This window comes from Trematomus bernacchii, unplaced genomic scaffold (genome assembly GCF_902827165.1).
Source record: "Trematomus bernacchii unplaced genomic scaffold, fTreBer1.1, whole genome shotgun sequence".
Classification (NCBI taxonomy): domain Eukaryota; kingdom Metazoa; phylum Chordata; class Actinopteri; order Perciformes; family Nototheniidae; genus Trematomus; species Trematomus bernacchii.
The window spans coordinates 3,892,673-3,919,562 of NW_022987973.1; the positions used below are offsets into that span (position 1 = coordinate 3,892,673).

A 26,890-nucleotide genomic window follows, 5' to 3' on the forward strand; every position below is an offset into this window, starting at 1 on the left:
ACGGCTCAACCAGAGCAGCCAGCTGCCGTGTTGTATCACTGCTCGAGAACTTGTCCAATAAATTGAAAGTACCAGATAAAACTGTATTTTCATGATGTAAAGACAGAAACATCAATCTTTTCAGCACACTAAAGATTCTGTTGCTCCTTTGAAGATTCAATTTAACACAGTACACTATAACAAGGAGATTAATATGAGTTGGTTTTAAGTAGCTTTTATTACAAATACACTTCATAATTCAGTGACTACGACATTATTAGCAACACATGTTTCTTAAGCAAACTGCCTACTGAGTGACAATACAAAAAAGAGAAAATTAAATACATAACAATACAAAATAATCTTTCAAGCTGACTGCACAAATATCAGTTGGCTAATCATTGCTAATGGATGTTTAAGTTCAATGTAATTACAGTGAGTGGTTACAATGTTCGTTAGGGTTGAAAACTAAATCAATACATGTGAAGACTCATAAAAACCTACTGCAGCCATGAGGTCTACCAGAGCCAATGTCTGTTACATCTGATTACGCAGAATCACTAGCACCATGTCATAATTCAGAACATTTGTTTAAATAGGATTGCTCTTTACTGACCTGCCTCGTAAAATACATGGTAATAAAAAATACAAAAACATAAAAAATGTGTTTTGAAAGTCAAAGAATAACATAATTGAGCTCCATTGTCTCAGTAGTACCGGTCAAAAGCACCACTTGTTCCCCTGAAACACATTTCTCACTGTAGAAATGTTGAGACAGTAACCACAAGATGTATCAGTTTGAATGAATTAAGAATGCCCTTCTACCATTAGTGGTTAGCAGATCACAGGATTTAGTGCAGTGCTGGATGGAGTATGAGGTCTTATACCGAACAGAGTTTACTTTCTCAAGCCAATTCGTCTTGATGTTTCTGAGCACGTACACATGAGGTATAATCACACACGACTTAAGGTTTGGTTTGGTGATGGAAAGAGAGTTTTCTAAGCTGATGCCTTACAGATGCCATTAAAGCTGTCACAGGAAAGATAAATACATTTGTTTTTCTAGTGTCAGCCTGTGTATTTACAGATGGAAAAAATTACTTTATTTACATTTCTGAAGAATTTGGTCAAAGAGGCCGTCGATCATTTTTGAGCTGACTTGGACTTCTTAGGTGTTTTGGCTGATCCTTTTTTCTTGGGTGTAGTGAAATCTTTGTCGCAAACCTCACACACCCAAAGGCCTGAGGAAACAGACAGAACTTATCAATATCCATACAAGAAACATTTTTTTAAAAGCAGACAAACTAAGTGAATCACTGTTAAAAAGTGTGTGGTAAAAGAGTTACAAATTAAAAGATGTAGACACTCCTACACAGTTCTTCAACCATGTAGTTGTATTTATATAACACTACATATTTCTAAGACATTATACATTGTGCTAAAAGAAACAAATTATACTTAAATATATATAAAAATAAAACTTTCCAAAAAGCCTAAGCTACTAGAACTAGCAGCTGCAGTCTGAACATTAACTAAACTAAAATTAAATACAAAAATTAAATGAAATAAATCCACATTCAAAACTGTTATAACCTTGTTCTGTCTGAATGCATGTGTGTGTGTGTCTGTCTGTCTGTCTGTCTGAATGCTTGCGTGTCTGTCTGAATGCGTGCGTGTCTGTCTGAATGCGTGCGTGTCTGTCTGAATGCGTGCCTGTCTGTCTGTCTGTCTGTCTGTCTGTCTGTCTGTCTGTCTGTCTGTCTGAATGCGTGCGTGTCTGTCTGTCTGAATGTGTGCGTGTCTGTCTGTCTGTCTGTGTGCATGTCTGTCCGTCTGTCTGCGTGTCTGTCTGTCTGTGTGTGCTCATCCACTCACCAGTGGGGATGGAGTCCATGCCGACGCAGAACGTGTGGTATCCTCGGTCACATTTGTCGCAGAACATCATCTCGTCCTCATGGTGGGGCTGCTGGCACACGATGCACGTCTTACACTCCATGCACTGCCAGCGGTACGTGTGGATCACACTCACCAGATCCTTGCTCATGTCCAGGCAGGACGGGTGGCCTAAAGTTTACAGACACATGCACAGAAACAAGCGTGCACACACAGAGCCAAACACACACAGAGATATAAACAACAGGCATGTGCACCGACAAACATAAGAAGGCAAGTGGGACAGAATCAGAAACACAGATTTTCAAATGAATAACGTTTATAAATAAATAAAAAAGTAACCATTATTGTACCAAGTGTAAATCAAGCTTTTTAAACAAGACAATAAAGACACTTGCCTAAATGTTTTAATCTTTTTTATGCACAATGCAATAAAGTTTTCCTTTCGATGATGATAAGAAATGATGCATTACTCAATGATGGCTATCTTGTTTCAAGGTTGTATATAAAAATAACCAAAAAGAAAAGTAAGTGAACTGTCTTTTGAAATGAGCAGTGTGAACTTACCGCTGTTATCGCATTGGGAGCAGTGAATGAGAGCCTCTGGCCGGCCCCTCTTGTTGGCCTCTTTACCCTTCTGGCAAATGCCACATATAGCATTGGGAATGACCTTAGGCTGCAAGGGTAGAATAATGCTATAAAAACAATGTTTATCCTGTAGTCATCGACAATGTAGTATTTACAATGATGTTTAATGCCAAAGAAAAAAGACAAAAACAGCATCTTTATCTTGACTAACATGAGAAACATGGCTCTCTGTTTGTTTTTGTGGCAAGGAGCATCCCCATATAAATAAATCTCAGGGTACAAATGTGCTCTTGTATGCTCTTGGCATCTGAGATCTACAACAGATCCAAGTGTTTGTTTATTTGATAGCAGATTGATTGGTTTAGAGATCTATCAAGCGCCTCTACAGGAAGCCACACAATAAAAGCATGGAAGATGGCATTATATCTGGACTGCCGCTGCCCTAGCTAAAAGGGTTTATTGTAACCCGCCAGCAGGCTGCAGCGTTCTCTTGAAATACTGGACCAATTAAAAAACACGTTTATCTCTATTGTTCACTTAGAAAGATAATGTGGGAAAACAGCGGGGAAATAAACGACATTAACTTCTTCATTCAAATGTCCCCTGACAGGAAATGAGCTGGGAGTAAACAGCCATTTAAAAAGGTATAACACGTTTGATCAATAAAGATAATGATTAATTTTTAAGACAGAAAACAGAGCGAAGGATTAATCTAAGACAGACAGCAGCAAGAAAAGAGAGGTAAGAAGAAGGTAGAGCTGGACACGGCGCCTTATCTACATTTCTATACATTCTCAGTATGCATAGATATACACTTTTAAAGTCAACTACATACTTTTGACCTTGCTGCATAAGTAAATGGTTAGTGACAAGAAAACCCCTTTTGCTATTGCTCTTCACAATTGTAAAATGTGTGGCCACATGCAATGCTTACATTACAAGACAAATGTCACATGGCCTTTATAGTACTAAACATCTCTTCAGTGGAAACAACTACACGTAAAAAAATAAACCATGATCACTTCACAAGGTTGGTTCCTGTTTTATTCTAAATGTACTGAATTAGGATCAACACAAGAAATGCTGTATTGTATGCACATAAAAAAAAGAAACTCAAAGAACTCACTTGCAGGCATGTTTGCTTTTATATAATCTGGTATACTGTGGAGTCATATAGCTATAAAAACATTACGTATAATTCAGACACAGAGGCATTCATACTGAGACACAACACCTTGGGAACCGTCCATCTGACCACAGAGACGTTAGACAATCTATTTCAAACATTGTTGTTACTGTAGATGGTCGCTAGACCACCGAGGGTAACATTCATCAGCTAGCTGCCCGCTACACTGACTTTCTCGCTTTTAAATAAGAAGTATAAGAAATAAGTAAACCTTTGACCTAATTCTGAAAAGGGGGAAATAGATGAAGAATCTACCACTGAAAAGGGCACTGGTGCATTTGAACTTTTCAGGCATATAACTTTGGCAGATTTACCAGAGCTACAAAACCATGAATAATACTTGACTTCTATATACGACATATCTTTAGATATAGAAATGTCTGAAAGCTATCACATCTCTAGGTCTGTTTGTACGCATCACAAATTGATAGAGTACACAGACATTATGTCACTGGTCTGATCTAATAAACTCTTAATACCAACATGCCATGCCATGTTTTTGGAACCAAAAGCACACAGAAAATGATCTGATGAATAAAGGTCAGTCAAAGTGAATCAAACTTAAACACACTGACGGTTTTAAATAGACACTAGAAAAGGACCATGCCCACACCACAAAGCTGAGCTGACTACACTAGCATTAAGGGTAACATACCAGCATGTTTTAAGTGTTGGAAATGGAAAGAAATGGGCACGCTGACATTATACTATTTTCCCATAAATAAAAGCATTTTTCCAAATAAAAATCAAAGCGGTGCCATGACTGGTTTAAAGAAAGGGAAGCTGGTGTGGGAGAAACCAACGACTTGTAGCTCAGCTCAGCAACAGTGTGAACAAGGTCAGCACGTCCCCATCTCTCCAAGAGGACATGATAAAGGACAGGTAAACCTCATGTCAAACAACTCTCCATTCCTATTAACAGTACATCACATGGAGTATAAACAAAGCATATTACCAATAAACACTTAAAACATTAGGGTTAAGTGCAATCTACACTTCAGATATAAATGTTAAAATCTTCTAGTGTTAACATCAACTACTTTTTTTAAAAGCAACCACAAATTCTATGTGGTTAATATTTGATATATCAGAATAACAAAAAGTATTTTCTCCATCCACTTACTTGTCTAGGAAGTATCTTTTTTGACAAGTGAGGACAGACCAGAGGTATATTGAAGACATTCAAAAGGAACAACTTTTAAAGTTCAAATGTGTCTTTGCTGAAAAACTCAAAAAGTGAAAGTGCATTGAAAAAGAAACAAGTGAACTGTTCCTTTAAAATGTTCTTATTGCTCACAGTCTGGTATGAAGAGAAAAAAAAAGTCACGTGGCAACCATTAAAACAAAAACTGAAGACAGGACCCCCAGTGTGTATGTGTTTTTGTGAGTGTGAGTGTGTGTGTGAGTGTGTGTGTGTGGATCAGGTTTTCCCAGCTGAATAGCTGACCAACCGTAGAAGCCGGAGAACAAAGTGAAGAAAGCTAGGTAGAGGTGGCGGGATGGATGGAGTAAGGGAGTGGTAGTAGTAGAAAGAGGAGAGGGGGGGGGGGTAGAAAAGTGCTGCTGCTGTTGTTGGAGAAGAGTTCAGGTGCTTTTGTCCTCTACCTTGTACCCTGGGGTGGCTTTGTGGGAGGTAGAATGACGCTGGCTGCCATCTTTGCCCGGAGTGGACGTCCTGTCTTTGGCCTTGGACTTGCTGCCCGGTTTACCTCCGGCGTCCTGGCTCTCCACGTCTGATGCGTTGCCTGAAGAACTGTCCTGTAGCAAAACAGACGAGGGCAAAAGAGTGGAAGACAAGTTGGTTTAAATGATTCTGATCAAAAATCAATCATTAGGTTACTTTCATAGTTGAATGATAAACTTTTATCTTCACCCGTGTACCTCACTTAATAGAAGTTGTTCTAATGGCAAAAACGTCTTTGTCTGAAAATCTTCCTTACTATTAATTCATGTAATTTTTCACTTAATCATAACTACCAAATATTCATTTTCTTAATTTTAACCCTTTAGATGGCCAGTTTGTATTACATAGTGCCACTCTTGATTTTTATCATCAATTTGCTCTATACGACCAACATACAAATCTCGTGGAAATAGTATAATCTCTTAAATGCTCAATTCAATAGAAAGCATGAGTTTATGATTTCAATGTGTGGTTTTGATGGGTTTGAATAAAGGTTAAGGCTAAGCATCTCTACCACTAATCCAGGATGGGCATATGATTTGTTGTACACCCTCATGCCTTACAGATAAGTTCTTTTTCTTTTTGTCCCCCTTGCCATCCTCTGCATCGTCTGAGTCTGGTTCTGAGTCCAGTGCAGGGAGCTCTGGGTCCAGTGGAGGCTCAAACAGAGCGGTGTTCATCGGCAGGTATCGCAGCTCATTGGGAGAGTACCTGTGGTGGAAAACACAATGATGCATCATAGAATAGAATTGGAGGGATGAAACCCCTCTTTAATGGTCACACATGCAGAGCACACAGCACAGTGACATTTGTTCTCGGCATTTAACCCATCCTAGTACCAGGAGTCTAGTACTAGGAGCAGTGGGCAGCTATTGTACAGCGCCCGGGGAGCAATGGGAGTGAGGGGGGAAGGGGGGTGTCCGGTGCCTTGCGCAAGGGCACCACGGCAGGGCAGGAGGTGAACTGGGACTTCTCCAAGTAGCAGTCCACACTCAATTTTTTAGGTCTGGTCGGGGACTTGAACCGGCGACCCTACAGCTCCCAGTCCAAGCCCCTACTGACTGAGCCAACATTAACAACAGCAATAAATAATACAGGCTGACAACCTAACTAGAACATAGTTCCACTTAGGAAGGTAACATGTGGGTTATCTTGAATACAAAAGAGGTCAATTATAAAGCATCAAGTGTGTACCTTTTGTAGTATTCTTGGAACTGTCCTGGTATGAGAGCCACGGGATAAGGCCCCGCCTTGGTCATTTCTGGAGCCAGCACCTTGAACCTGCCCTGGGGCACCTGGATGATCTGTGAAAACCCACACAAAAAAACTATGTATGTAAAAAAATGACACAAAACTATTTTCTAAAACCCTCTACAAAAAACTTCAAAAAAGATGCTCTAGCATTTGAAATAACAGATGATAATTGGCAATCCATCCTTCAAAGAGTTCACTCTTCCTCAATTTGTGCCAGACATGGCCTTCTCCAATTGAAGGTATTACACCGCCTTCATTTATCAAAGGAAAAGCTAGCAAAGATTTATCCAGGGGTAGATCCCTTATGCAACAGATGTAAGTCAGTAACAGGGTCCCTCATCCATACTTTCTGGACATGTCCAAATCTTCATAATTATTGGACATCTATATTTGATACGTTTTCTAAGATCTTTAAAGTAAAATGTACCCCTTCTCCTCTTACTGCAATTTTTGGAGTCGTCCCGGACGACATTGTCCTTTCCAGACATTATTCAAACGCTGTTGCTTTTGCTTCCCTAATTGCGAGGCGACTTATACGTATGAGGTGGAAGCAGGAGGCGTCTCCCACTCCATTGCGTGACAGAACTTATGATGGGCTCTGAGGGTCATAACCAACTGCAAACCCCTCACACACCATTGCACGCCGTACTCTTTAGTCAACTGGACATCATTATCAATGCGCAGATCACTGCACTGGTACAAACTCATCTATACCGCTATGCTTGGACTGCTGCCCCTCTACATATCCACTTACATATCACATAAACAGTACAGCTATAGCCTACGATCTCAACATTACATCACTCTGTCCGTCCCCTCAGTTCGCACGGTGCTTGGGAAAAAAGCCATATCATACTCTGCCCCCTCGACCTGGAACACACTTCAGTAGGAACTTAAGCTGACCAGTTTGATACCCATCACGGATTTTAAACTAATTAAAAAAAAGCTGGAGAAATCATCTGTGGGTGTTTGCACCTGCTTTACCTGAATACTTTATATGGATTTCAATGACTACTTTTTTTACGATGTTGTATTTTAGTGTTGCCTCTGTGTTTAGTGTCCTGTCTGTAACTTTGTGTGGTAGTGTTACCACTGACAGGTCTCTCTTGCAAATGAGACCTTGTGTCTCAATGAGATTTTACACCTGTATAAATAAAGGCTAAATAAAAAAATGATGTTTCTACACATGGAGAAAATAAAGTGTACTTTGGGTGGCTCCACTTGTAAATTCTATAGGACATGGCACCAATTTTTAAACGTACATGGAAAGTTTGAAACTGCCTACTCTTCCCTAACTGATTTATATATATTTTTTAAAACTGAATTAGAACACAGATTTTCTATAGTCAACCATGATTAACATGTATCTCGACCTTGTCATGTTTTTTTTTGTGTGCTGTGCTTTCAACCATCCGTTTGTTTATTATTTTAAAATGTTTTTGTACTATTAATCTAGTCTTATTCTGTAGGGGGGGGATAACAAAAAATGGACAGCCTGCACTTTTTCTTTTTGTCACTGAAACTGAAACTGTATGTGTTGTTTAAGAAAAAGGAAAATAAAGTTTATATATAAAAAAAATAAACTTCAAAACATGTATCCGTCTTCTGTGGTTGGACTTACATGTGTCTGGAGGTCAAAGTAGGCTCTCCTCTCTTCCATACGCTCCCTGTTGAAGTTACTGTTGAACTCCGCAGCTTTTTTAGCTGCCTTCTTAATGTACTCGGGAACCTTGCTGGCCTCCACCTTCTGAGGATTCTGTGTCTGCATTTGCTAGAAATAAAACAGACAAAGACTGTAAGAGACATTTACATGAAGGACTTTTTTTAAATGCATTCTTTTCTAAATAAATGTCACAGTAATGATGAGCCCTGGGTTACTTATTTTAGTTTATAAACGTACAGAGTACTCTTTAGCTATTCTCTGCCGCTCCCTCTCCTGCAGTATGACTGAATACTCAGCGTGTTTGATGGGATACTCCTTTATCATCAGATCTATCACCTCGTCACTCCGCAGAGCTGTCAGACCTGGAAACAAACGAAAGTTACACTTTTATCTGTTGGAGAAAATTGTAGAAATGATGAAGAGAAAGAGGAGGTTCCTACCCAGAGTACACTGTGTCTCAGTGATGACGTTCTGTTCCCGTAGGTAAAGCTTCTCTTTGTGGGTCAAGTCTCTTCTCTCCATATCTACAGAGTGAAAAATAGAAACAACACAACTGGTCAATGAATAGCTTACTATCCATCAGATCAGAACATGAGCACAGAAGAGTCATTAAAGCATTAGGCAGACTAAATAAATAAATATGCATAGCTACTAGTAGTGAAGGCAGTGTACTCTTTCTCGATGCCTTTTACTTCTATCGTCATTCCATTAATATTACTTTGAAATAAAAAATAGCAAATCAATAAGTTTAAAATATAGAATCAATGTTATTATTTTTAAAGAAAAGAGTATCACTCAAACACTTAAACAGATGCAGAACTGTTTCAGATGTTTGCTTCAGTCTTACCAGGGTACTTCCTCTTGAAGGATGTGACTCCCAGATACTCGCTGACCTGCTCCTGCAGCATGTAATACTCTCCTGTGTCATCTGATGGCCACTTGTACTCTGTCAGGTTCTCTGCTGGGAAATATGTCGGCCTGAAACAGGAATACAAGGGGCAAGAAAAGTAGAGGATTGAATGCTTTTTGTGAGTTGATATAATATCATCATGGCAGGCCTCTGAATTGAATCAAATCAAATCGTAATAGTATTGTGAAATACACTGAGATTCAAGGGATAATGGTTTCCAAAGAATAAATGTATATCTTATTGGGATAAAACTTGTAAATTACAATGCCACAAATGTATTTTACAAATGCCAACTAATATTACACTGCAAAGTATCAGGCAAACCTACCCCAGGTCTTGACTGGAGGTGTCGCAGCTTCGAGAGCTGTCACCCGAACCAATCCTCCTTCTCTTCGGTACCTGGCTGCCATCATTGGACTCCTCTTCAATTACATCCTCCTACAGAGGAAAATGTAGACATATTTTATTAATAATAAACTGTAATGTAATGTTGGTCAACTCCACCAAACATTCCTGCATTTACAAACTGTTTTTATCTGTGTCCATCACAGCCATGATCACAGCTGGTAAAGGTGAAGCTCATTTTAATTCCGTTGTATGCTGCAGGGTAGGTTGTGAGATGTAATCCAGGTGTAACTAAGTGTTGATTAAATGTCATAATATTAATCAAAATCTCTAACTAAACTAACTAAAGGTATAAAGTACACTTTTAACCTCTGAATTGTAATGGGGTAGAAGTACAAAGTAGAACAAAATGTAAACAGTCAAGTAAAGTACAAGTATCTCAAAACTGTACCTAAGTAAAGTACTTGAGTAAATGTACTTAGTTACTTTACACCACTGCAAGCAAAGGCACAGCTAAACGTTTTCGCTGTGAAAGCACTCATAAAAACACAATTTGTCGTTTCTTATGGGGACATAAATCATGTAAACAAATGTCATTAGATACGAAACAGAGAAAACAAACCACCCCTAACATTCAGCACACAGTTGAAAACAAAGGGGTGATGTTAACGTCGCCATCAGTTTGTCATTCATGGACGCAGGTAGCCGTTAGTTAGCCAACTAGCCGTTAGCTGAGCAAGCAACCGTGCAGAGCTCCGTGAAGAGAAGTATAGTTGTTACTATATGCGGGAATAAACGTCACCTTTATGGATTGTGCTCCAGGGGTAGCGGGGTTGCTGTCGCAGGGCGGTCTCACGGGGAGCACAGCAGCCATATTTCCCTAAATAAAGCCTGCAGCTAGGCTAGCTCATTAGCCACTTCTTCTTCTTCTTCGTTTCCTTGTGAGGGTTTGTGGCAGTGGGCAAACTCTAAGGTACATAACCGCCGCCTTCTGGCCTGGAGTGTAGGGGGATAAATCATTATTATTGATTATTATAATAATAATAATAATAATACATTTTAAACTATACTATACTTTTAACTATTTATATAGCATCAATTAAAACATAGTTACATAGTTAAGTGCTTTCACATAAGACAGAACACCTGTTAAATTACACATAGAGCAAGTGAGCTAAACAACAGCATCTAAACATAAAACACAGAGTAAAACAGATAGAAAAGAATCAATGAAAAATGAAATAAAAATCACATAAAGCATTTGTTACTAAAAGTAAAACAAAGTGCGTTTTAAAAGTTCTGTCTGCTGCTGTCTGGCAGGCGGTACCGCAGCATCCGGACTAACACCACCAAAAAGCCTTGAACCTTGAAAAGTGAGTTCAAAAAGCTGACAGATTGTGCAGCCCTGATCTCCTCAGGCACGTCTTAGTTGTTAGTGGTACAATTATTTGGACATTTAAATATTATTTTAGAATATGCTTATACTTTCGAAAACTGGTTTTGAAATAAGGCTGTGTCAAAAGCATCAACACACTATTGGTTAAACAGCACCACCCTGCGACGGTCTGAAGTCATCACAAAGCTCTGCCCGTCTTTTATTTTGAAGAAAAAAACGCTTACGGGAAGTCGGAGGGGAATCAGCTGGAATCCGCGGAAATCATCCACAGGACTATTTTCCTTTACTTAGCTAGCTATCCATCTGTCAACTACTATCTCTCTTTTCCTTCGTGTTGCGGTCAAAACGCCACACTGGCGATGTCGGAGTCATACGGTAAGGATGCAGCTTTCACTAGTGGCCACTGTTAACGTCTCACAGAGAGGGGATGAGGCAGGTGTGCCGAGAGGGCTTTTCTCATCGTAAACAGATAGCTGACAGGCTAACCGAGGGCTGCTGGCCTTAAAACGTCCTGTCAGCGCAAGTAATACCTCAGAGGTTACACAGTAGTTTTTACTCTGCCTGTGCGGACAAAATGATCGAATTTGTAAGGTTGAAAATACCAATAGAGGTTAGCGGAATGGACAGGAAGCTGACACCAGGAGACAGGGCTGAGGATGAAGATCTGCCTGAGCTGTGTGTCCTGCTCAAAACACATAATACAAGCGTTGTAGGAATACATGTTATAACCATGGTATGTAAGGGAATGATGTCATTTCATCACCATCTGATATAAGGATGATCAGGATGTTGAAGCATCCTTATTTATGAGAGCTGTTAAGTGTGTAAAGCATAGCTGATTATAATTGTGCATTTTGAAGCTGAATTTTTTTGTTTTCGGTTTCTGTGTATTCTATGGAATTTAAAAGGGCATTAGTGTTCATTACTTCAGAGTTAGAAAATCAAATAAGGGCTTTTGCACACTATTTTTTATTTTATTATCACCCAGAATTAAATGTGGTTATAAAATAATGGTATTGAGCATAGTATTTTACAACTACAAATAACTGGTCTCTCTACAAACTATATAATAGTGACATTGTTTCTACATTGTCACAAACATATCTTTCACATGTCCTTACTGCAATTGATTAATACATAACTGTGTTTAGCTACTGTCAAATAATATTGGCACATCTCAAGATCTAGTTATGGAAATCATGATCGCTTTGTCTTAAGGGACGAATGTTGTCTTGGGTTGAATGTTAACACCAATATTTCTGTGTTTTCTCACTTCAGATTTCCTGTTTAAATTCCTGGTGATTGGGAATGCTGGAACCGGCAAGTCCTGTCTGCTGCACCAGTTCATAGAGAAGAGATGTAAGTCAGGAAGATGCAACACACTGCTCATTATTTACTGTTAACAGACAGTTGCTCTGACCTCCAGTTTACAGTACTGTAGTGTTGAGTAATCAACACATATAAACATTAAATGTAGGTCAGAGAAAACAAAGTGTCTCTACATATGTGTTAGGTACACATAATGGTATTCATTGTCTCTTGCAGGGCACCAGTTATCTAAAAATAAACCTTGTTTTATTGTGTTTTCCAGTTAAGGATGAATCCAACCACACAATTGGAGTCGAGTTTGGCTCTAAGATTATTAGTGTGGTCAACAAAATGGTCAAACTGCAGATTTGGGACACTGCAGGACAAGAAAGGTTCAGGTATGGAAACATCCTAATATAACTTTCCACGTTCAAAGGCATATTTATTTCTGTTACCCTCTATCTCAACACATTTTGTACCCTGTGCATGTCATTCCTATTCCACTCATACTGATATTTACTTGATCACTGTTGAAAGACAGAGGTCACAGAGATAAATGTTTAAGTAAAAAAGTTGAGAGGAACAGGTGTAAACATTGACATTTATTCAACAACGTAAGACAACGGTCTCTTATGTCTTAGTTTCACCTTTGCTTTTTTTGTTAAGCTAAAATGTTATGCTTGAAAAGGGGAGTGACATAAAAGAGGATAAGGATACAAAAAAAAGTGTAGGAATCATTGGGTCCCCTGAGGCCCTATCATATACCGTATCATCTGACCACCTGCTGATATAGACTATGAATTCATTTTTGTGTTTGTTTGTTTGTTTGTTTATTGTTTTTTGGTTTGTGCGGGTCAGGTCCGTGACCAGGAGTTACTACAGAGGAGCAGCAGGAGCTCTGCTAGTCTATGATATCACCAGGTAAAATCCTTGGACACCTTTTCAGATTGCCTTTGTGTAAAGTACCCTTTTTCTTTTTAAAATGTCTCCCTTCTTTCTCTGCAGTCGAGAGACGTACAACGCCCTGACCACGTGGCTGAGCGATGCCAGGATGCTGGCCAGTCAGAACATCGTCATCATCCTATGTGGAAACAAGAAGGACCTGGATGCAGACAGAGAGGTCACGTTCCTGGAGGCTTCACGCTTCGCTCAGGAGAACGGTAGGCTCAGAACTGCGTGATCAAAGGGCCATGCTTTGACAGATTCTGTCACAAACTCTAATAATAGCCAGGGAACTTGTATCTCTGAAATTGTTACAGTTTGCTTCTGTTCTGTAAAGATGATGCTGCTCAAAGTGATTGTGTGTGTGTGTGTCAGAGCTGATGTTTCTGGAGACCAGCGCTCTAACAGGGGAAAACGTCGAAGAGGCCTTTGTCCAGTGCGCTCGGAAAATCCTTAACAAGATAGAGTCAGGTAGGAACTGAGATCCTCACCTTTAGCCCACACCCCAGAATCCCCTCTTATCCTGACAGGATCAACAAGGCGGGCTTAGGTATTATCACTCCAGACCCTGAACTGAAGCAGAGTTATAGCCCTAAACAACCTCACTTAATTACTCAAAAATAAGTATTTAAGAAAAATACCATCTTCTAGAGTTGGTGAAGATCCTTACATGAGGAACACTTTCTCACATCTCTGTCTCTTCCTGTCTCTCATTTCCAGGGGAGCTGGATCCAGAGAGGATGGGGTCAGGAATCCAGTACGGCGACGCTGCGTTACGACAGCTTCGTTCTCCTCGTCGCGCTCAGCCTCAGGGCACCCAGGAGTGTGGCTGCTAGTGGACGCGCCCAGTAACACACTCAGAAAAGGCCAGTGTGTCTGTACTGTGTGTGCATGAAATTAGGTATTTTTTTTCAGATTTATGATATTTATCCAGAGCTTATTAGCTGGTTGTGGTGACTTGACATTCAGCTCACTGCTCTCAGCACTGTGTGTTTCTGCTGCACACAGCCACTCCTTGCCTTCACTTACACCTATGTGATAATGTCTCTTGTGATCAGTGTGTTTCAGACGGGTTTTTGAAGACCAGGAGAAGAACAGCCACAGGGGACCCAGGGTTCAGGTTGTTATGCTGGTGATTCCTCTCTGACCTTTGACCTTTTGCTTTGTTGTCATGGCTGCACCTCCCAGCCACATCCCCCTCAGTGGTAACAAGAGACCGCCCCCCCATCCAACATACTGCTCTACTATTGGACCAATCTTTCCCCAACCCTCCAATCAGGACGTGAATTACTGACTATCTGCCCTCACACCTGCTTACCTCCAAATCTAAGTTTAAGTGTTCTCCCTTAACACTAATCCCATCGACATTCAATCTGGAGTACTTAAGGGGAAGTTTACATTTTGGGAAGTTTATTTGTTTATTTTTAACAAACAATATACAACGCGATTGAGGACAGTGTGTAGGATTTAAGGGGATTAATGGCATACAAGGAATATAATATTATTTTTAGGTGAAACAACTTTCCAGTACAAACACTTAAACAGCCCCTATGTCTAAAACTTGTAAAAAAATCACTGATGGCCAAATCCAGGGTTATTTCCGTGCTGCTGTTCATACAGAAGAGTTATTTTATACCAATTCGTATAACCTTTATCATGCGCCACTGAACCACTTTTATATGAATCAGTAGGGCCCTGCCTCAAAAGATGTTACTATTTCTCATAATACATCCATGTTTTACAGTGGCACAGATCCGACAAACCCAACATTGGCTCGAAGGAGGTGTTTTACTTGAAAGTGGCAACTTAAATTGTTTTGCGAGTATGCACCTGAAGGCCTCTGTAGTCTCTTTTACATACTAGTAAAAATGGGGAGGAGAGGTGAACATTTCTCACCACAATATCGCACTAAATCCTACACACTGCTCCTTTTAAGGGAATCTCCTTTCTTTGTGCATTCAAGTTAAACAACCAATAAATACCATGTACATTGCTCAGCTTCAGATTGATATTTGATGCATAGACATGAGTTATGGATTTGATCATCTAACTGTTGCCAAGAAAACCGTTGTTAAACTATTCCTTTAACCACGTAAATATATATATTTAAAATCCTTCCCTACTTAATTTCTCCCTCTCCACCCAGCTGCTCTGATTGCCTTCCTGCTCACACTTTTTAAACCCACCACTAACAGTGTACTGTTTCTGCCTGTACATTTTGCACTCCCTGTGTTCCTACACACTCTCTCTCCTGTACAGTGCCCCGGGCGATGCAGCTGCCGAATGACACTTCATCCCACTACCTTACCCACTGTTTACATCCCATCTGTCTCTCTGATACCTCCTCACACCTCTTCCCCCACCCCCCGACTGCATCTTGTACACTGTACAGTGTTTCTGTATATAGAGACTGACGCATGTTTTCTCCAACAGAATATCAGAGTATTTGATTATGAAGAGAAATTATATGTATATTAAAGTAGATATCATATCTAGCATCTGTTTAATGCTCCACTGTCTTATTAACATGTAAAGCTACATACACTGGCAACTAGTAAGCAGTATAGCTGGGCAGTACTGTTTGGAGAATATGTTTATTTGTGAATGGGACAAGCTCATGTGAGTTATGTTAAGTACTAACAGTTTTATTATCATTCAAGCTCACAGATAAAGAAAGAAAATTCTGATCATACAATTGGCTTTTATGGCAGATTTATGTAATTTTTACACGTCATCTTTTGAATTTACTATGGCACACTCAGAGGTGTTACACACTCCTTTACCCAAACGTTTGAAATAATGACTGAACTCTCTCTTTTAAAAATGATGCCTGTTTAAATAAATATCTCTCTTACTGCTGCCAGCTGTTAGGAAATACGAACTGAATGCATTTCAAGTTTTAGCAATGGTATAAAACTGCCTGATGTGTGTTTGATTTTTATTTGTCTCCAAAGATTCTTAATGTTAAGTTCAGCCACATTAAACTCAACAAAAGTCTTAATTTGAATATCTAGATTTAAAAAGGTGTGTTTTGCATTGGTCTGTTCAAGCATTACAACATTTTTTCTTTGTATTTTTTTACATTTTTGCCCCTTGACAATTATGCATTTCATTTTTTAAATCAATCACTCTTCAAACTGTAGAAATATTTCATGTTAGAGTTCATCTGATTGTGACTTTGGATTTTCCACGTCACGTTGCCGTCTTGTGTTTATCACATTAGGTCCTTTGTTTATTTATGGACGTCTGTTTTTCTTGTGTCATTATTAATATCATGGATTTTTTATTTATTGTGTATGATAAAAACAAATGTTTTTAAAATAAAGAAATACAACAAATGACGAATCGTCCTTGAAAAGCAGTTTTTGTTGGTTTGAACCAATCTTTTGAGAATATTCCATTACATTATTGATATCTTACTTTAAAGGGAGTACGTTTTCTGAATAATAGTGTAACATGGTAGAGATAACGAGACAACACTGAACACTCGTATGGAAAAGTGATTTATTAAAGCTTTGCACCACATAATTAAGTCTACCTGTAAAACAAATACAGCATATACACAGTATTTTAAAAGCCTTACATCTAGGGATCATTACGTTTTACAGTATTTTGGAACTTTTACATACTGCCTTTCATCAGTAAATTATTAAGTACATATTAAGAAGATCTTTCTTATAAAGTTACCGTAACTAACTATTGGAGAGAAAATCATTAACTAACTATCTTGTTCCAGTTCCACTGTTTGTGACAGTCAAAGTTCACCACATATAAAAAACAACTGGTTTTATCATAGTATTGCACAAAATGTCACATCTTCACATCTTTTCTCTGAACTACATTGCAGTTAAACCTTAAAAGACTGAACATCTACATCATTACAAAAGTAAATAAAGTAATACTGAACTCAGAGTTTCAACAACAAAACATTAAGATTTAGATAAATGTGTAAATGGTTCAAATTTGAAGCACAAAACCCCTTTTTAGCTGCAAAATGTCCACATTTGAAACTATATTTGTTCAAAGGAGAAAATACTTTTCTCAAGATTTTATGGCACAGATTTTTGTTGAATGGATCAGATCAATTACAAAAAATGACTTTTTGCTCATGTTAACAAACATACAAACATATTTACACTGAATTAAAGAATAAGCAAATTACAAGGAAACCTAGCAAGATATTCTGTACAAACATCACAAAGGTGGCTAATCATCAAAGTGCATCAGCTAAATGTACATTGTTGTTACGGTTCAACTTTTGGTCTTAAGGAATAATCTGTTACAGTAATGATAAAATACATTTGGTCTCAAAAATCGATTGTTATGTTTTTAAATTACCTACATTAGCTGTGTGTGTTTTTATATTACATTGCACCACATAGAAACACACTGATCAGTCCTCCAATGGCTTTAAATGTCACAAATCACTACTGTACACTCACATCAATTCAACAACAAAAAACTGCACATGTTGTTGTCAACCTATTGTTAGTCAACAACATTGTGATATTTAAAAAGCTTGTGAGAAAATGTGCCACATCACAACACTTTGAGTACAGTGTGATTTATCTAAACCAAGTCAGGGAGGATCAATCCATGAAGTGTAACAAAAGATATTAAATCTACAAGAACAATTTCACACCGCTAGAATGTGAACGTGGCTGAATCTTAGCATACATGCTGTCACACGCCTGCATTACTCCTGTGTGAGACCAATGTAGTTTGATATCCCTGTATAACATTTTATATAGCCTGTGTTTAAAGGGAGTGCACCAAAGTATGTCAAATGCATGTAAGACTTTCTAATCGAAACATCTGTACATGGTAATACCATGACTCAAACAGTCAATTTTAAATAATATTTAAAATCTCTCATACCCTTTGAATGGTTCTTATCGTATAGATTAAAACTGACTATTATAAAAAAAACTTGATTGTACACATCTGGGGTGATAAGCCACACAGTGAAGTTACATCCTGTTACAGCTCTGCTCTACATCCATGGGTGTTTATACTTAAGGGGTGGTAGGCAATAATGGCTTAATTTATGTATGTCTGTCTAGAACCACCCTGACGTCAGTATTTCTGCTGAGAATGTGTGTGTGTGTGTGTGTGTGTGTGTGTGTGTGTGTGTGTGTGTGTGTGTGTGTGTGTGTGTGTGTGTGTGTGTGTGTGTGTGTGTGTGTGTGTTGTGTGTGTGTGTGTGTGCGTGTGTGTGTGTGTGTGTGTCTTATCGGGAGCGAGCAGAGAAGCAGCGCATGTACTCTGTGAGCCAGGGGTTGAATTCCGGTTTAACCGACTTCACGGTCTTGTCCACATTGGCAGACTTGGCCCTCCGGCGCTCGGTCCCCTGAGCCTGGACCTGACACTCCACCTTCCGCCTGGTCTTGGCTCGCAGAGCCGACTCATGGATCTACATAAAAACATCATAATTGTCAGTTCCTGCAATATTACTTGTTTAATTGTAAAACCCCAGAAGGACAGTCAGAAACATTACCTCAGTAGTTGAAGCTGCAGGGCCAACATTGTGTGTTTTCCTGTTTGCCATGTCTGCATCCTTCTCCCCTGAAGCGTACAGAGCGAAAGGATGTCTGCTCTCCTTACTGTCGTCCTTGGGCTGCTTTGTTGGTGCTGGTCTGACACGATGGGAGCGCCATGGTTGCTTTGAGGATTTGATGGGTTTACTCTGCAGTTGTCGAGCTCCTCCAGTGACCCCTGTTTCAAACAGAAAAGAAAAAAACAAGATAAAGCAACGGAAAGATCTCTGATAATACTGAATTCAAATGTTCATACATTAAATTCCTTGGGGGAAGATCATCAGCAAGAAAATATGCAATGCAGAGATAACGTTGCTGTGAACACTTGTGAATCCATCTCAGGACTTGTGCAAGGCACTGAAGAATGCACACTGACTATGGATAGTGGTTTTCTGTTTTGAGTTACCTCCGTTTTGTTCCCTGTGAGTCTGCTGCTCTCTCTCCTCCTCTGATGCTCCTGTCTCTCTGACACATTCAGGCTGTGAGTCTGAGAGGAGAGAATAACACCAGTAGGCCTACAGTTGAGTAACATGCACAATCCATTTGATTGTACAGTCATTAAAACATATGCATGTTTTGGTTTCATCCAATTACATGTAATCAGATTACACGACATAACTACAATGTAATGTACAAATGTACAAAACAAATGTAAAACATTTTAATGAATTCAAACTACTATAGCAAACTGTCAAGAATTACCTGATAATATTTTCTTTAAAATATGGCACATTTTAAGTTATAGGAATATAGAAAAAAGGTTATCAAAGTGAGTTACACCTCTCAGGGCAGGCAGTACGTCTGATGTTTACTGCTGAATCTGCAAAATGCATTTGGTTTTGCATAAAAAATGTTTTGTGAGACACCTACACTAATGTATTACATTGCTAAAAAAGATGTTATGAATATGAATTTGAGTATCTGAGTCTGACCATACCCTGATCATTTAGCAGATGTTTACCTTGTTGTGCTGCAGACTCATACTCCTCTAGAAGGGGCAGCCTGGGCACAGTCCCCGGGACTCTGCTCTGCTGCCCGGGCTGTCTGTCCACTCTCGCCCCGTCACACTCCTCCAGCTCCGCAGCCTCCGGAGCGTCTCCGACCTGGTTCTTCCCGGGAGGAGCAGGACTTCTTGCCCCGGAGTCTGAGTCACTGTCGGGGCCTCCGCTCCAGAACCAGGGGTTGTGCGTTTGCTCCAGCAGCCTGCGGGTCAGCCTGTACTGCAGCATCTCCTCGTAACACCTGCTGTAGCTCTCCCATTTGGGGTCTTTGAATTTCTTCATGTACTCCGAGCGCATCCTCTTGGTCACCATCTTGAACTCAAATACGACAAAGCTACACAACGAAAGGGAAAATATGAAAAGCTAGCATCGTGAAACACCCATAAAACGTTTATGAGATATGTAACACATTACAAAATGTGTTTGAATCGTAAACAAAGCCCTTGTAAAAATTGGCTGCGTTGTTTTCATACGCAGTTAGTATCACCGCCAGACATTTAAACCATAATGCGGACACTGTATGCACCAATGGCAGAGCAGCTGGAGGCTTGAACCCGCCTACTTCCTCCTCTACCCGGGGTTAATTTGCCTCTTTTAGAAGCTGGGGTGAATAAAAGTACAGTTTTCATTAGATTACAAGTTATATAATGTCTTTCGCATGCTATATTGAAGTTTAACTGTTAAAATTGGCTGCATTTCGAATTGTATCGTCAGTAACTTTAACAGTTGAAACGTCTTCAACGCGATGACGTAGGTAGCGTATTGTCTTCTGATTGGCTGCTGCGATCTAAACAATATCCCAATTAAATGTTCATTCATAATCACTGCATGAAAACAAGCCCGGCTTTACTGGGATACAAACACTAACACGTTATTTCCCAATGGCTTGAAAACGTTTTATTTTGTTTCCGGAGGTTTTAAAATATAGTGTATAAAATGATCATCATCTTTGACTGTAGCCTTTCATATCAACACCGTAACAGCGTAGGCCTACAGATGATTAATGAATTGCTTGTTGTTCTATAATAGCTGCTGAAGACACATATGCTTGTTATTTAAAGACGTCTGTTAATCATATGTGAATTCGAAGCAAGGATAATCGCCTGTCAGCGCTCGCACATAATAGCCCAAAACGTCAAATCTCATTGACAATTCATCGACTCGCTCATCTATAACAGTGCCTGGCTTGACAGCAGAAATGCAGGGCTGTAATAGTCTAAATGTGTACAGTAAATACACTTACACTGAGGTCGGATTTCACGGAAGCAAAGCAGAACAGATGGCGTCCACGGTGCTGGTGTAATAACCTAATAACAGGCTGTCTCTAAGCTCCGCCCGCTTGAGGACGTTTTTAAAAAGCCAAACACACGCGCAACAGGTGGCCCGGGCTGGGGTGGCAGGAATGAGATCGGTCAGGGAGGTTTTCAGCGATTTGATTGGTGATGATTTATATCAGATTAGAGAAGAGGTTAAAAAGACAAAATTATATTTAAACCTGCACTGATTAATACATGTTATAGCCTAGTATGTTTACATTATTGTCTTATTTTCTACTCTAGGGTAGGCCTACCTGATGTTGGTACCTATTGTTTAATTTTTTATTTATTTTTTCACTTTTCAGTTTGCATATACACCAAAGCAACATTCCTTGAAAGTGCCAACCACTTGGCAGTAACCGAATTCTGATTATGATAAAGAGCATTATTGAGTAACTTGTTCAATTTACTTTACACAAATTGCTTCAAAAAGTAGCCTACTAAGTAGCCTGAGTCTTGTTTAGGCATATAGGCAACATTGACCTGTAGTAGAGAGGCTAAGAAATTAAAATGCTGTCAAGGAAGAAGCGTGAAGGGTGTCTTATAATAGGCTGGGCTGGTGCCTGAGACGCGTCCAGCACACTCCATTGTGCTTAAAGTCCACACCCACCCAGATAACCTGATGAACTTCTATGCATATAAGGTAGGGCTGCACAGGGTCCAGTTTTGTCTAAAGATGGTCTGGGGGCTAGGCCTATGGTCGTGCAGGGCAGGCAGCTCAACGGGACTCTGAGCCGGGTGTCGGATGTCCCATGCTACTGATCCGCCTGGTCTAAAGCGGAGCTGCTGCTGCCCAGGCACATTCCTGGCAAGTCAAACTCCGACTGTCGGAGCTTTCAGGTCCTCTTTCACTACCTCTGTCACCCAGCAGCCCCCTGCCAGCAGTGTCTGATGGGAGAGAGAGAGACACCCTGTCTCCCTCCCTCTCACCCTTCCAATTATTCAGGGGGCTGTGCCACACTGTCGACATATGAACTTCCCCTGGTGGCTGATCAGCGAACTGGATCAGCTGCTGCTTTAAGGTGTAGTGGGTGTCATAAGCGTTATTCTTGAGTCAATAAAGCCCGGGTATATTTATTTTGGTGATTTTGGTTAACTCTCCCAATCCCCCCAATTCTTGCTGATATTTCTTGATATTGAATGTTTAAATGATTTTCATTAGTATGAAGGCATTAATTCCCCCCAAATGGTACCTTTATGATTTAAATCGTCCAGTATTTATTTGTAAGTTTCTCTCAAAGCTTCCGTTTTTCAGCTTCTCCCACTATTTTCCAGTATTTCTTTTTTTTTGTTTCCCTCAAAGCTTTTGTTTTCGAGCTTCTCCCACTATTTCCCCTCTTATAGAAAAACAAGGCTAGGGTCGAAAATACCAAATAATGGACTTTAATAAATTATTAATATGTATATACACTTACATTCACATGTGTTGGTCAACATGTTGTTCTTATTTTTTTATTAAAGGTTTCTTTGGGTGTATGCATGGTTCAGGGTTGGATTTCCCAGCCTTTCTCCGTGCAACACATACAACAAACAGCTACAAAATATGCACATTTTAAAATAATAAAACAATGCATATAATTGCCAACATGGCAGACAACAAGTCCATTGACAGCAGTGTGTTGAAGTGCCGCAGAGGTTGATCCTCCTTTGCTCCAGATATCTTGAGGTGTAAAGGATGGAGAAGCTGCGAAGGTTGAGGATTTAGAAGCACTTCCTGTGAACAATGCTGGGTCCTGCCTCGTCGTATTCCTGCTTGGAGATCCACATCTGCTGGAAGGTGGACAGGGAAGCCAGGATGGAGCCACCGATCCAGACGGAGTACTTCCTCTCGGGAGGCGCAATGATCTAGAGAAGAGGGAGGGAGAGAAAGTGCATCAGTAAAGTGCCAGTGTTTCATAGATTCCTGTCAATTCATGCGTAAAAGTATTACGTTTTGGGATTCATTATAATGTTTTTGTTGTTACCTTGATCTTCATGGTGCTGGGGGCCAGGGCAGTGATTTCCTTCTGCATACGGTCAGCAATACCAGGGTACATGGTGGTACCACCGGAAAGCACGTTGTTGGCGTACAGATCCTTACGGATGTCAATGTCGCACTTCATGATGCTGTTGTAGGCAGTCTCATGAATACCAGCAGACTCCATACCTAGTCAGGTGAGAGCGAGAAGTGTTAGGAGGAGGGGTGGATATAGTTTGGCACAATATATCCAGTGATGTGCGTAATAAGAGGATTATCTAACATACCAATGAAGGAAGGCTGGAAGAGGGTCTCAGGGCAACGGAAACGCTCGTTTCCGATGGTGATGACCTGACCGTCGGGAAGCTCGTAGCTCTTCTCCAGAGAGGAGGAGGAGGCAGCGGTGGCCATCTCGTTCTCGAAGTCCAGAGCCACATAGCAAAGCTTCTCCTTGATGTCGCGCACGATCTCACGCTCAGCTGCAGGGAGACAAGTTGATGAGTTTTTGTCCAGAGTGACAAACAGCTGAGATCACAGACACCGTGTGCGTAATGGCTGAAGTGGGCAGCTGAACTACGAGAGTTACCGAAAAGTCTGAAGCTGAAAATGAACAATTCCCCTATCACAGCTACATATGATTTTCTCTGTCTATTAATACTTATTTAGAATTCAAAGTAGTGTGCCCATTTTAGCAGCACATTCGGCTATACAGGCAGTAGGTAACACAATCGGTGTCCACACAATCTGAACTACACACGTTTTTAATCTTTGTCTTTCTGCAAAACTGTGGGTGAATCTTTGTTTAAATTGCTGATCAAGTTTCTGTCAAGTTAAGTTGTTATGTATAGCAAACTGTTCCAAAACAGTATACAAATTAAATCATGATAATCTAGATTCGACTTTCTGTCTCTTTGCCTATAAACTTGTATGGGAATGGTTTGCTTCTTTTTATTTCTTCCTTTTTCCTTTCTTGTAGGTGTTTTGTTATTGGCTGAGTTCCTCACCGGTGGTCACGAAAGAGTAGCCGCGCTCAGTCAGGATCTTCATCAGGTAGTCGGTAAGATCGCGACCAGCCAGGTCAAGACGCATGATGGCGTGGGGAAGGGCGTAACCCTCATAGACGGGGACGTTGTGGGTGACACCATCACCAGCATCCAGCACAATACCTAAAGAGAGGCAAGTGAGTGTTTTAGTAAAGTATTGAATACTCGGCGACAATAATCATCCAACAGTTCAGTGTTGTGTGCGTAAAAGTGTGGTTATAAATAATGTTTAAAGAGGATTTACAAACATACATAAGGGTAAGGGCATAAGGGTTGATAAAATAGCATGAACAGTCCCAGAAACGCTGGCCGACTGTGCGTAATAGTTGTGCGCAAAATGGGCACAGTGGGGAATAACTCAGTGAGTTGTATGTGTTGCAATTGTAATATTAATGTATCAGTTACATTATATTCTGTTTTGTATTGTGTATGTTTATGGAGTTGAGTAGCAGCTGTTTGTTGTTGTCAGTCTCACCGGTGGTACGACCGGAAGCGTACAGGGACAGCACAGCCTGGATGGCCACATACATGGCTGGGACGTTGAAGGTCTCAAACATGATCTGGGTCATCTTCTCTCTGTTAGCCTTGGGGTTCAGGGGGGCTTCAGTGAGCAGGGTGGGGTGCTCCTCGGGTGCCACTCTCAGCTCATTGTAGAAGGTGTGATGCCAGATCTTCTCCATATCATCCCAGTTAGTGATGATACCGTGCTCGATGGGGTACTTCAGAGTCAGAATACCTCTCTTGCTCTGTGCCTCGTCGCCGACGTAGGAGTCCTTCTGACCCATACCGACCATGACACCCTAAGGGGGAGGAGAGGGCAAGATGATGGAAAGGTTACTTCAAATAACACAAACAGAGACATGACCTTCTTATGGCCAGATTAAAGTATTTACAGTGTGATGCAAAAGGCACGTTGACCATTGCGTAAATGTGCCAAATAACAGCGTGGGTCACAGAGACAGACACAGAGCAATTGTGTGACTGTCAGTTCTTCTGTGACTAATTTAGTCTCAAAGTGTCAAAGGCCACATTGCTGGTGGTACAGCTGGTGGTATGAGCCACATTTACATGACTCAAGATACATAATGCCACACTCTTGGCTTCACAGTTGTTAACTGGACAAAAGGGCTAAATTATAACTCAGAAATATGATAATTTCTGGCAAATAGTTGTTATTAAATCCAGTATGAATTATTTGCCGAAATAGTGCCTGAAAGAATGGCTAATTTGATTTGATTTGTTATATTACTATTAACCGAATTATTTTTACTCTGTATTGGATTACTATATGAGAAGTAAAAATTACAATATTAACGTATTCTCCTATTATTGTTTGGGATATCCCCGGCTCTTTACCTGGTGACGGGGGCGGCCAACGATGGAGGGGAAGACGGCCCTGGGGGCATCATCTCCGGCGAAGCCAGCCTTCACAAGGCCGGAGCCGTTGTCGCACACAAGGGCGGTAGTTTCTTCGTCGTCACACATGTTGGCTGCTGTAAGAGGAGAGGGGGGAAAACAGTTGAGCTCACTCAATCAAATCCACATGGCGATATTTACTATGTGACAGTAATATCCCCAAAACTAACTCCTTGGTTCACCCTTTTGTTTCCTGCAAGTTTACGCCAGATGTAATTATAAAGGCTATATTTTTTTACTGGAGAAATAAGTTTTGCTGGAAAGTAATTGGAACAGACACTGGCGCATGAACATGATCAGGCCCATGCTTTGCGCTAAATGTGTCAATGGCACACTGACACCAGGCCATTACGCATGGTGCTTACGAATGCATAAACCTAGAAAATCACATTAAAGTGATACAGAACTACACTACTGTTTTCCTTCAGTCATGCATCTTAATTTGATAAGTATTCTCTACTGCGCATCTATGTATCCTCTGTATCTATTGTATTCCAAATTTGCTGTAAGCTAAAAAGAATCAAATTTGTGCTGAAATTCAGATTAATTTACAAACATTCTCACTATTTAATTATCACCTGTCCCAGGTAAAATATATTCTGTTAATTTAATTAATATAAAGGCACATTGTGTCTTGCTGACTCAGCACAATTTTGTGTTACACTTATAAAGATGCTGACGTCAATAATTATTTATCTTTTCAATGAATAAATCAATTTCCAGACCTAATAGTGTAGTTAACAGCTTCTCCTATCCAGCACTGTCTTTCTATGAAAGTTTTCAGCCTTACAACTATTTAAAATTATTTTTTTCCCTTCTCCTTCAGCATCAAGTCTGTCCTACAGTGGAGTTGCCCATGTTCCTGCAGTATCTAGTCCTGGGCGTCCTAACTCCTGCTCCAGTAGATGTTCCAGTATTAAGTCCTACTCTTGAGTCCCAACCTTTGGCTTCAGGATTCCCAGCAGGGTCTTACCTTAGGTGAGTGTCTGAGGCTCGAGTGAAATGATAACCCAACCAATACTGTTGCTGAACCAGATACAATTTTTCCTTCTAGCTGTCCAGCTTATATACCCAACCTCCACCATTCACAAACCTTAGGACGGCCCCCATCCCGGCCCTCTGCCATATTAGGATGCTGACAGGCCGAGGGTGAGGCGTGCGGGGGGGGGCGCGCCCCGAAGAGGAAAGGAGGGACCTCCATCCATTAGGATTGAGGAGTGGGTCCGGTATTACGCTGCGCGCCCCCGAGAAGGAGAGAGCGCGCGCCATATATGGAACTGTCGCTTTGACCTCCCATCGAGACTCGCGGTCCCACCTCGAGGGCCGTAAAAGGAGCGCCCGGTTCAGTGGGGGTTTTCTCGGGGAGACGCCAGTTGCTACCAACCAGAGTTATAGATTTGCTGCTAGTAGGCCTCATCCAGCCTTAAAATGGGAAAATGCTGCCCTCATCTGAACAGAATTAGACCCCAGAG

The 26,890-nt window shown here is 40.5% G+C and overlaps 4 protein-coding genes across 6 annotated transcripts; 1 reads left to right on the top strand and 3 right to left on the bottom strand.

The window, feature by feature from the left end:
* Positions 1-194: 194 nt before the first annotated feature.
* On the bottom strand, positions 195-10,456 carry phf10 (PHD finger protein 10). Its single transcript, XM_034116651.1, has 12 exons — positions 10,305-10,456; positions 9,486-9,595; positions 9,095-9,225; positions 8,688-8,771; positions 8,485-8,609; positions 8,206-8,355; positions 6,525-6,634; positions 5,894-6,041; positions 5,252-5,404; positions 2,440-2,548; positions 1,855-2,043; positions 195-1,220 (listed from the first exon to the last, which is right to left on the bottom strand). The coding sequence occupies exons 1-12, from the start codon at positions 10,374-10,376 to the stop codon at positions 1,123-1,125; spliced, it is 1,479 nt and encodes a 492-aa protein (XP_033972542.1). The 5' UTR covers positions 10,377-10,456; the 3' UTR covers positions 195-1,122.
* Positions 10,457-11,139: 683 nt separating this feature from the next.
* rab4a (RAB4a, member RAS oncogene family) lies at positions 11,140-16,434 on the top strand. Of its 2 annotated transcripts, XR_004554821.1 has the most exons (8): positions 11,140-11,273; positions 12,177-12,257; positions 12,490-12,604; positions 13,065-13,127; positions 13,212-13,366; positions 13,524-13,619; positions 13,869-14,049; positions 14,207-16,434. XR_004554821.1 is itself a non-coding variant. In XM_034117151.1 (7 exons), exons 1-7 carry the CDS (start codon positions 11,258-11,260, stop codon positions 13,982-13,984), a joined length of 642 nt encoding a protein of 213 aa, XP_033973042.1. In that variant the 5' UTR covers positions 11,140-11,257; the 3' UTR covers positions 13,985-16,434. The 2 variants fall into 2 exon arrangements, 1 of the variants encoding a protein (XP_033973042.1); XM_034117151.1 differs by having other exon boundaries at positions 13,869-16,434.
* Positions 16,435-18,322: 1,888 nt separating this feature from the next.
* On the bottom strand, positions 18,323-20,972 carry ccsapb (centriole, cilia and spindle-associated protein b). 2 transcript variants are annotated; one of them, XM_034116150.1, is made up of 5 exons: positions 20,930-20,972; positions 19,647-20,020; positions 19,092-19,172; positions 18,646-18,863; positions 18,323-18,561 (listed from the first exon to the last, which is right to left on the bottom strand). In XM_034116150.1, the coding sequence occupies exons 2-5, from the start codon at positions 19,996-19,998 to the stop codon at positions 18,379-18,381; spliced, it is 834 nt and encodes a 277-aa protein (XP_033972041.1). In that variant the 5' UTR covers positions 19,999-20,020; positions 20,930-20,972; the 3' UTR covers positions 18,323-18,378. The 2 variants fall into 2 exon arrangements, with proteins under 2 accessions (XP_033972041.1, XP_033972042.1); XM_034116151.1 differs by lacking the exon at positions 20,930-20,972 and having other exon boundaries at positions 19,647-20,160.
* Positions 20,973-22,432: 1,460 nt separating this feature from the next.
* Positions 22,433-26,464, bottom strand: acta1b (actin alpha 1, skeletal muscle b). The gene is made up of 7 exons (XM_034116396.1): positions 26,392-26,464; positions 25,359-25,495; positions 24,478-24,802; positions 23,964-24,125; positions 23,247-23,438; positions 22,967-23,148; positions 22,433-22,847 (listed from the first exon to the last, which is right to left on the bottom strand). Exons 2-7 carry the CDS (start codon positions 25,485-25,487, stop codon positions 22,704-22,706), a joined length of 1,134 nt encoding a protein of 377 aa, XP_033972287.1. The 5' UTR covers positions 25,488-25,495; positions 26,392-26,464; the 3' UTR covers positions 22,433-22,703.
* Between the last annotated feature and the right edge of the window lie 426 nt (positions 26,465-26,890).

Bases quoted from the DNA above. Each gene is read 5' to 3' on its own strand.
- phf10 (XM_034116651.1), bottom strand. From the start codon at position 10,376: ATGGCTGCTGTGCTCCCCGTGAGACCGCCCTGCGACAGCAACCCCGCT. The intron at 6,635-8,205 runs GTAAGTCCAACC...GGGTTTTCACAG, and splicing joins ACTTTGACCTCCAGACACAT to ATCATCCAGGTGCCCCAGGG. The intron at 2,549-5,251 runs GTAGAGGACAAA...CTACCCTTGCAG, and splicing joins AAGCCACCCCAGGGTACAAG to CCTAAGGTCATTCCCAATGC.
- rab4a (XM_034117151.1), top strand. The intron at 12,258-12,489 runs GTAAGTCAGGAA...TGTGTTTTCCAG, and splicing joins CCAGTTCATAGAGAAGAGAT to TTAAGGATGAATCCAACCAC. The intron at 13,367-13,523 runs GTAGGCTCAGAA...TGTGTGTGTCAG, and splicing joins ACGCTTCGCTCAGGAGAACG to AGCTGATGTTTCTGGAGACC.
- ccsapb (XM_034116150.1), bottom strand. From the start codon at position 19,998: ATGGTGACCAAGAGGATGCGCTCGGAGTACATGAAGAAATTCAAAGAC. The intron at 19,173-19,646 runs GTAAACATCTGC...CTCTCCTCTCAG, and splicing joins TGAGTCTGCAGCACAACAAG to ACTCACAGCCTGAATGTGTC. The intron at 18,864-19,091 runs GTAACTCAAAAC...TGTTTGAAACAG, and splicing joins TCACAGGGAACAAAACGGAG to GGGTCACTGGAGGAGCTCGA.
- acta1b (XM_034116396.1), bottom strand. From the start codon at position 25,487: ATGTGTGACGACGAAGAAACTACCGCCCTTGTGTGCGACAACGGCTCC. The intron at 23,439-23,963 runs GTGAGGAACTCA...GTCTCCCTGCAG, and splicing joins CTACTCTTTCGTGACCACCG to CTGAGCGTGAGATCGTGCGC. The intron at 23,149-23,246 runs GTATGTTAGATA...TCACCTGACTAG, and splicing joins CTTCCAGCCTTCCTTCATTG to GTATGGAGTCTGCTGGTATT.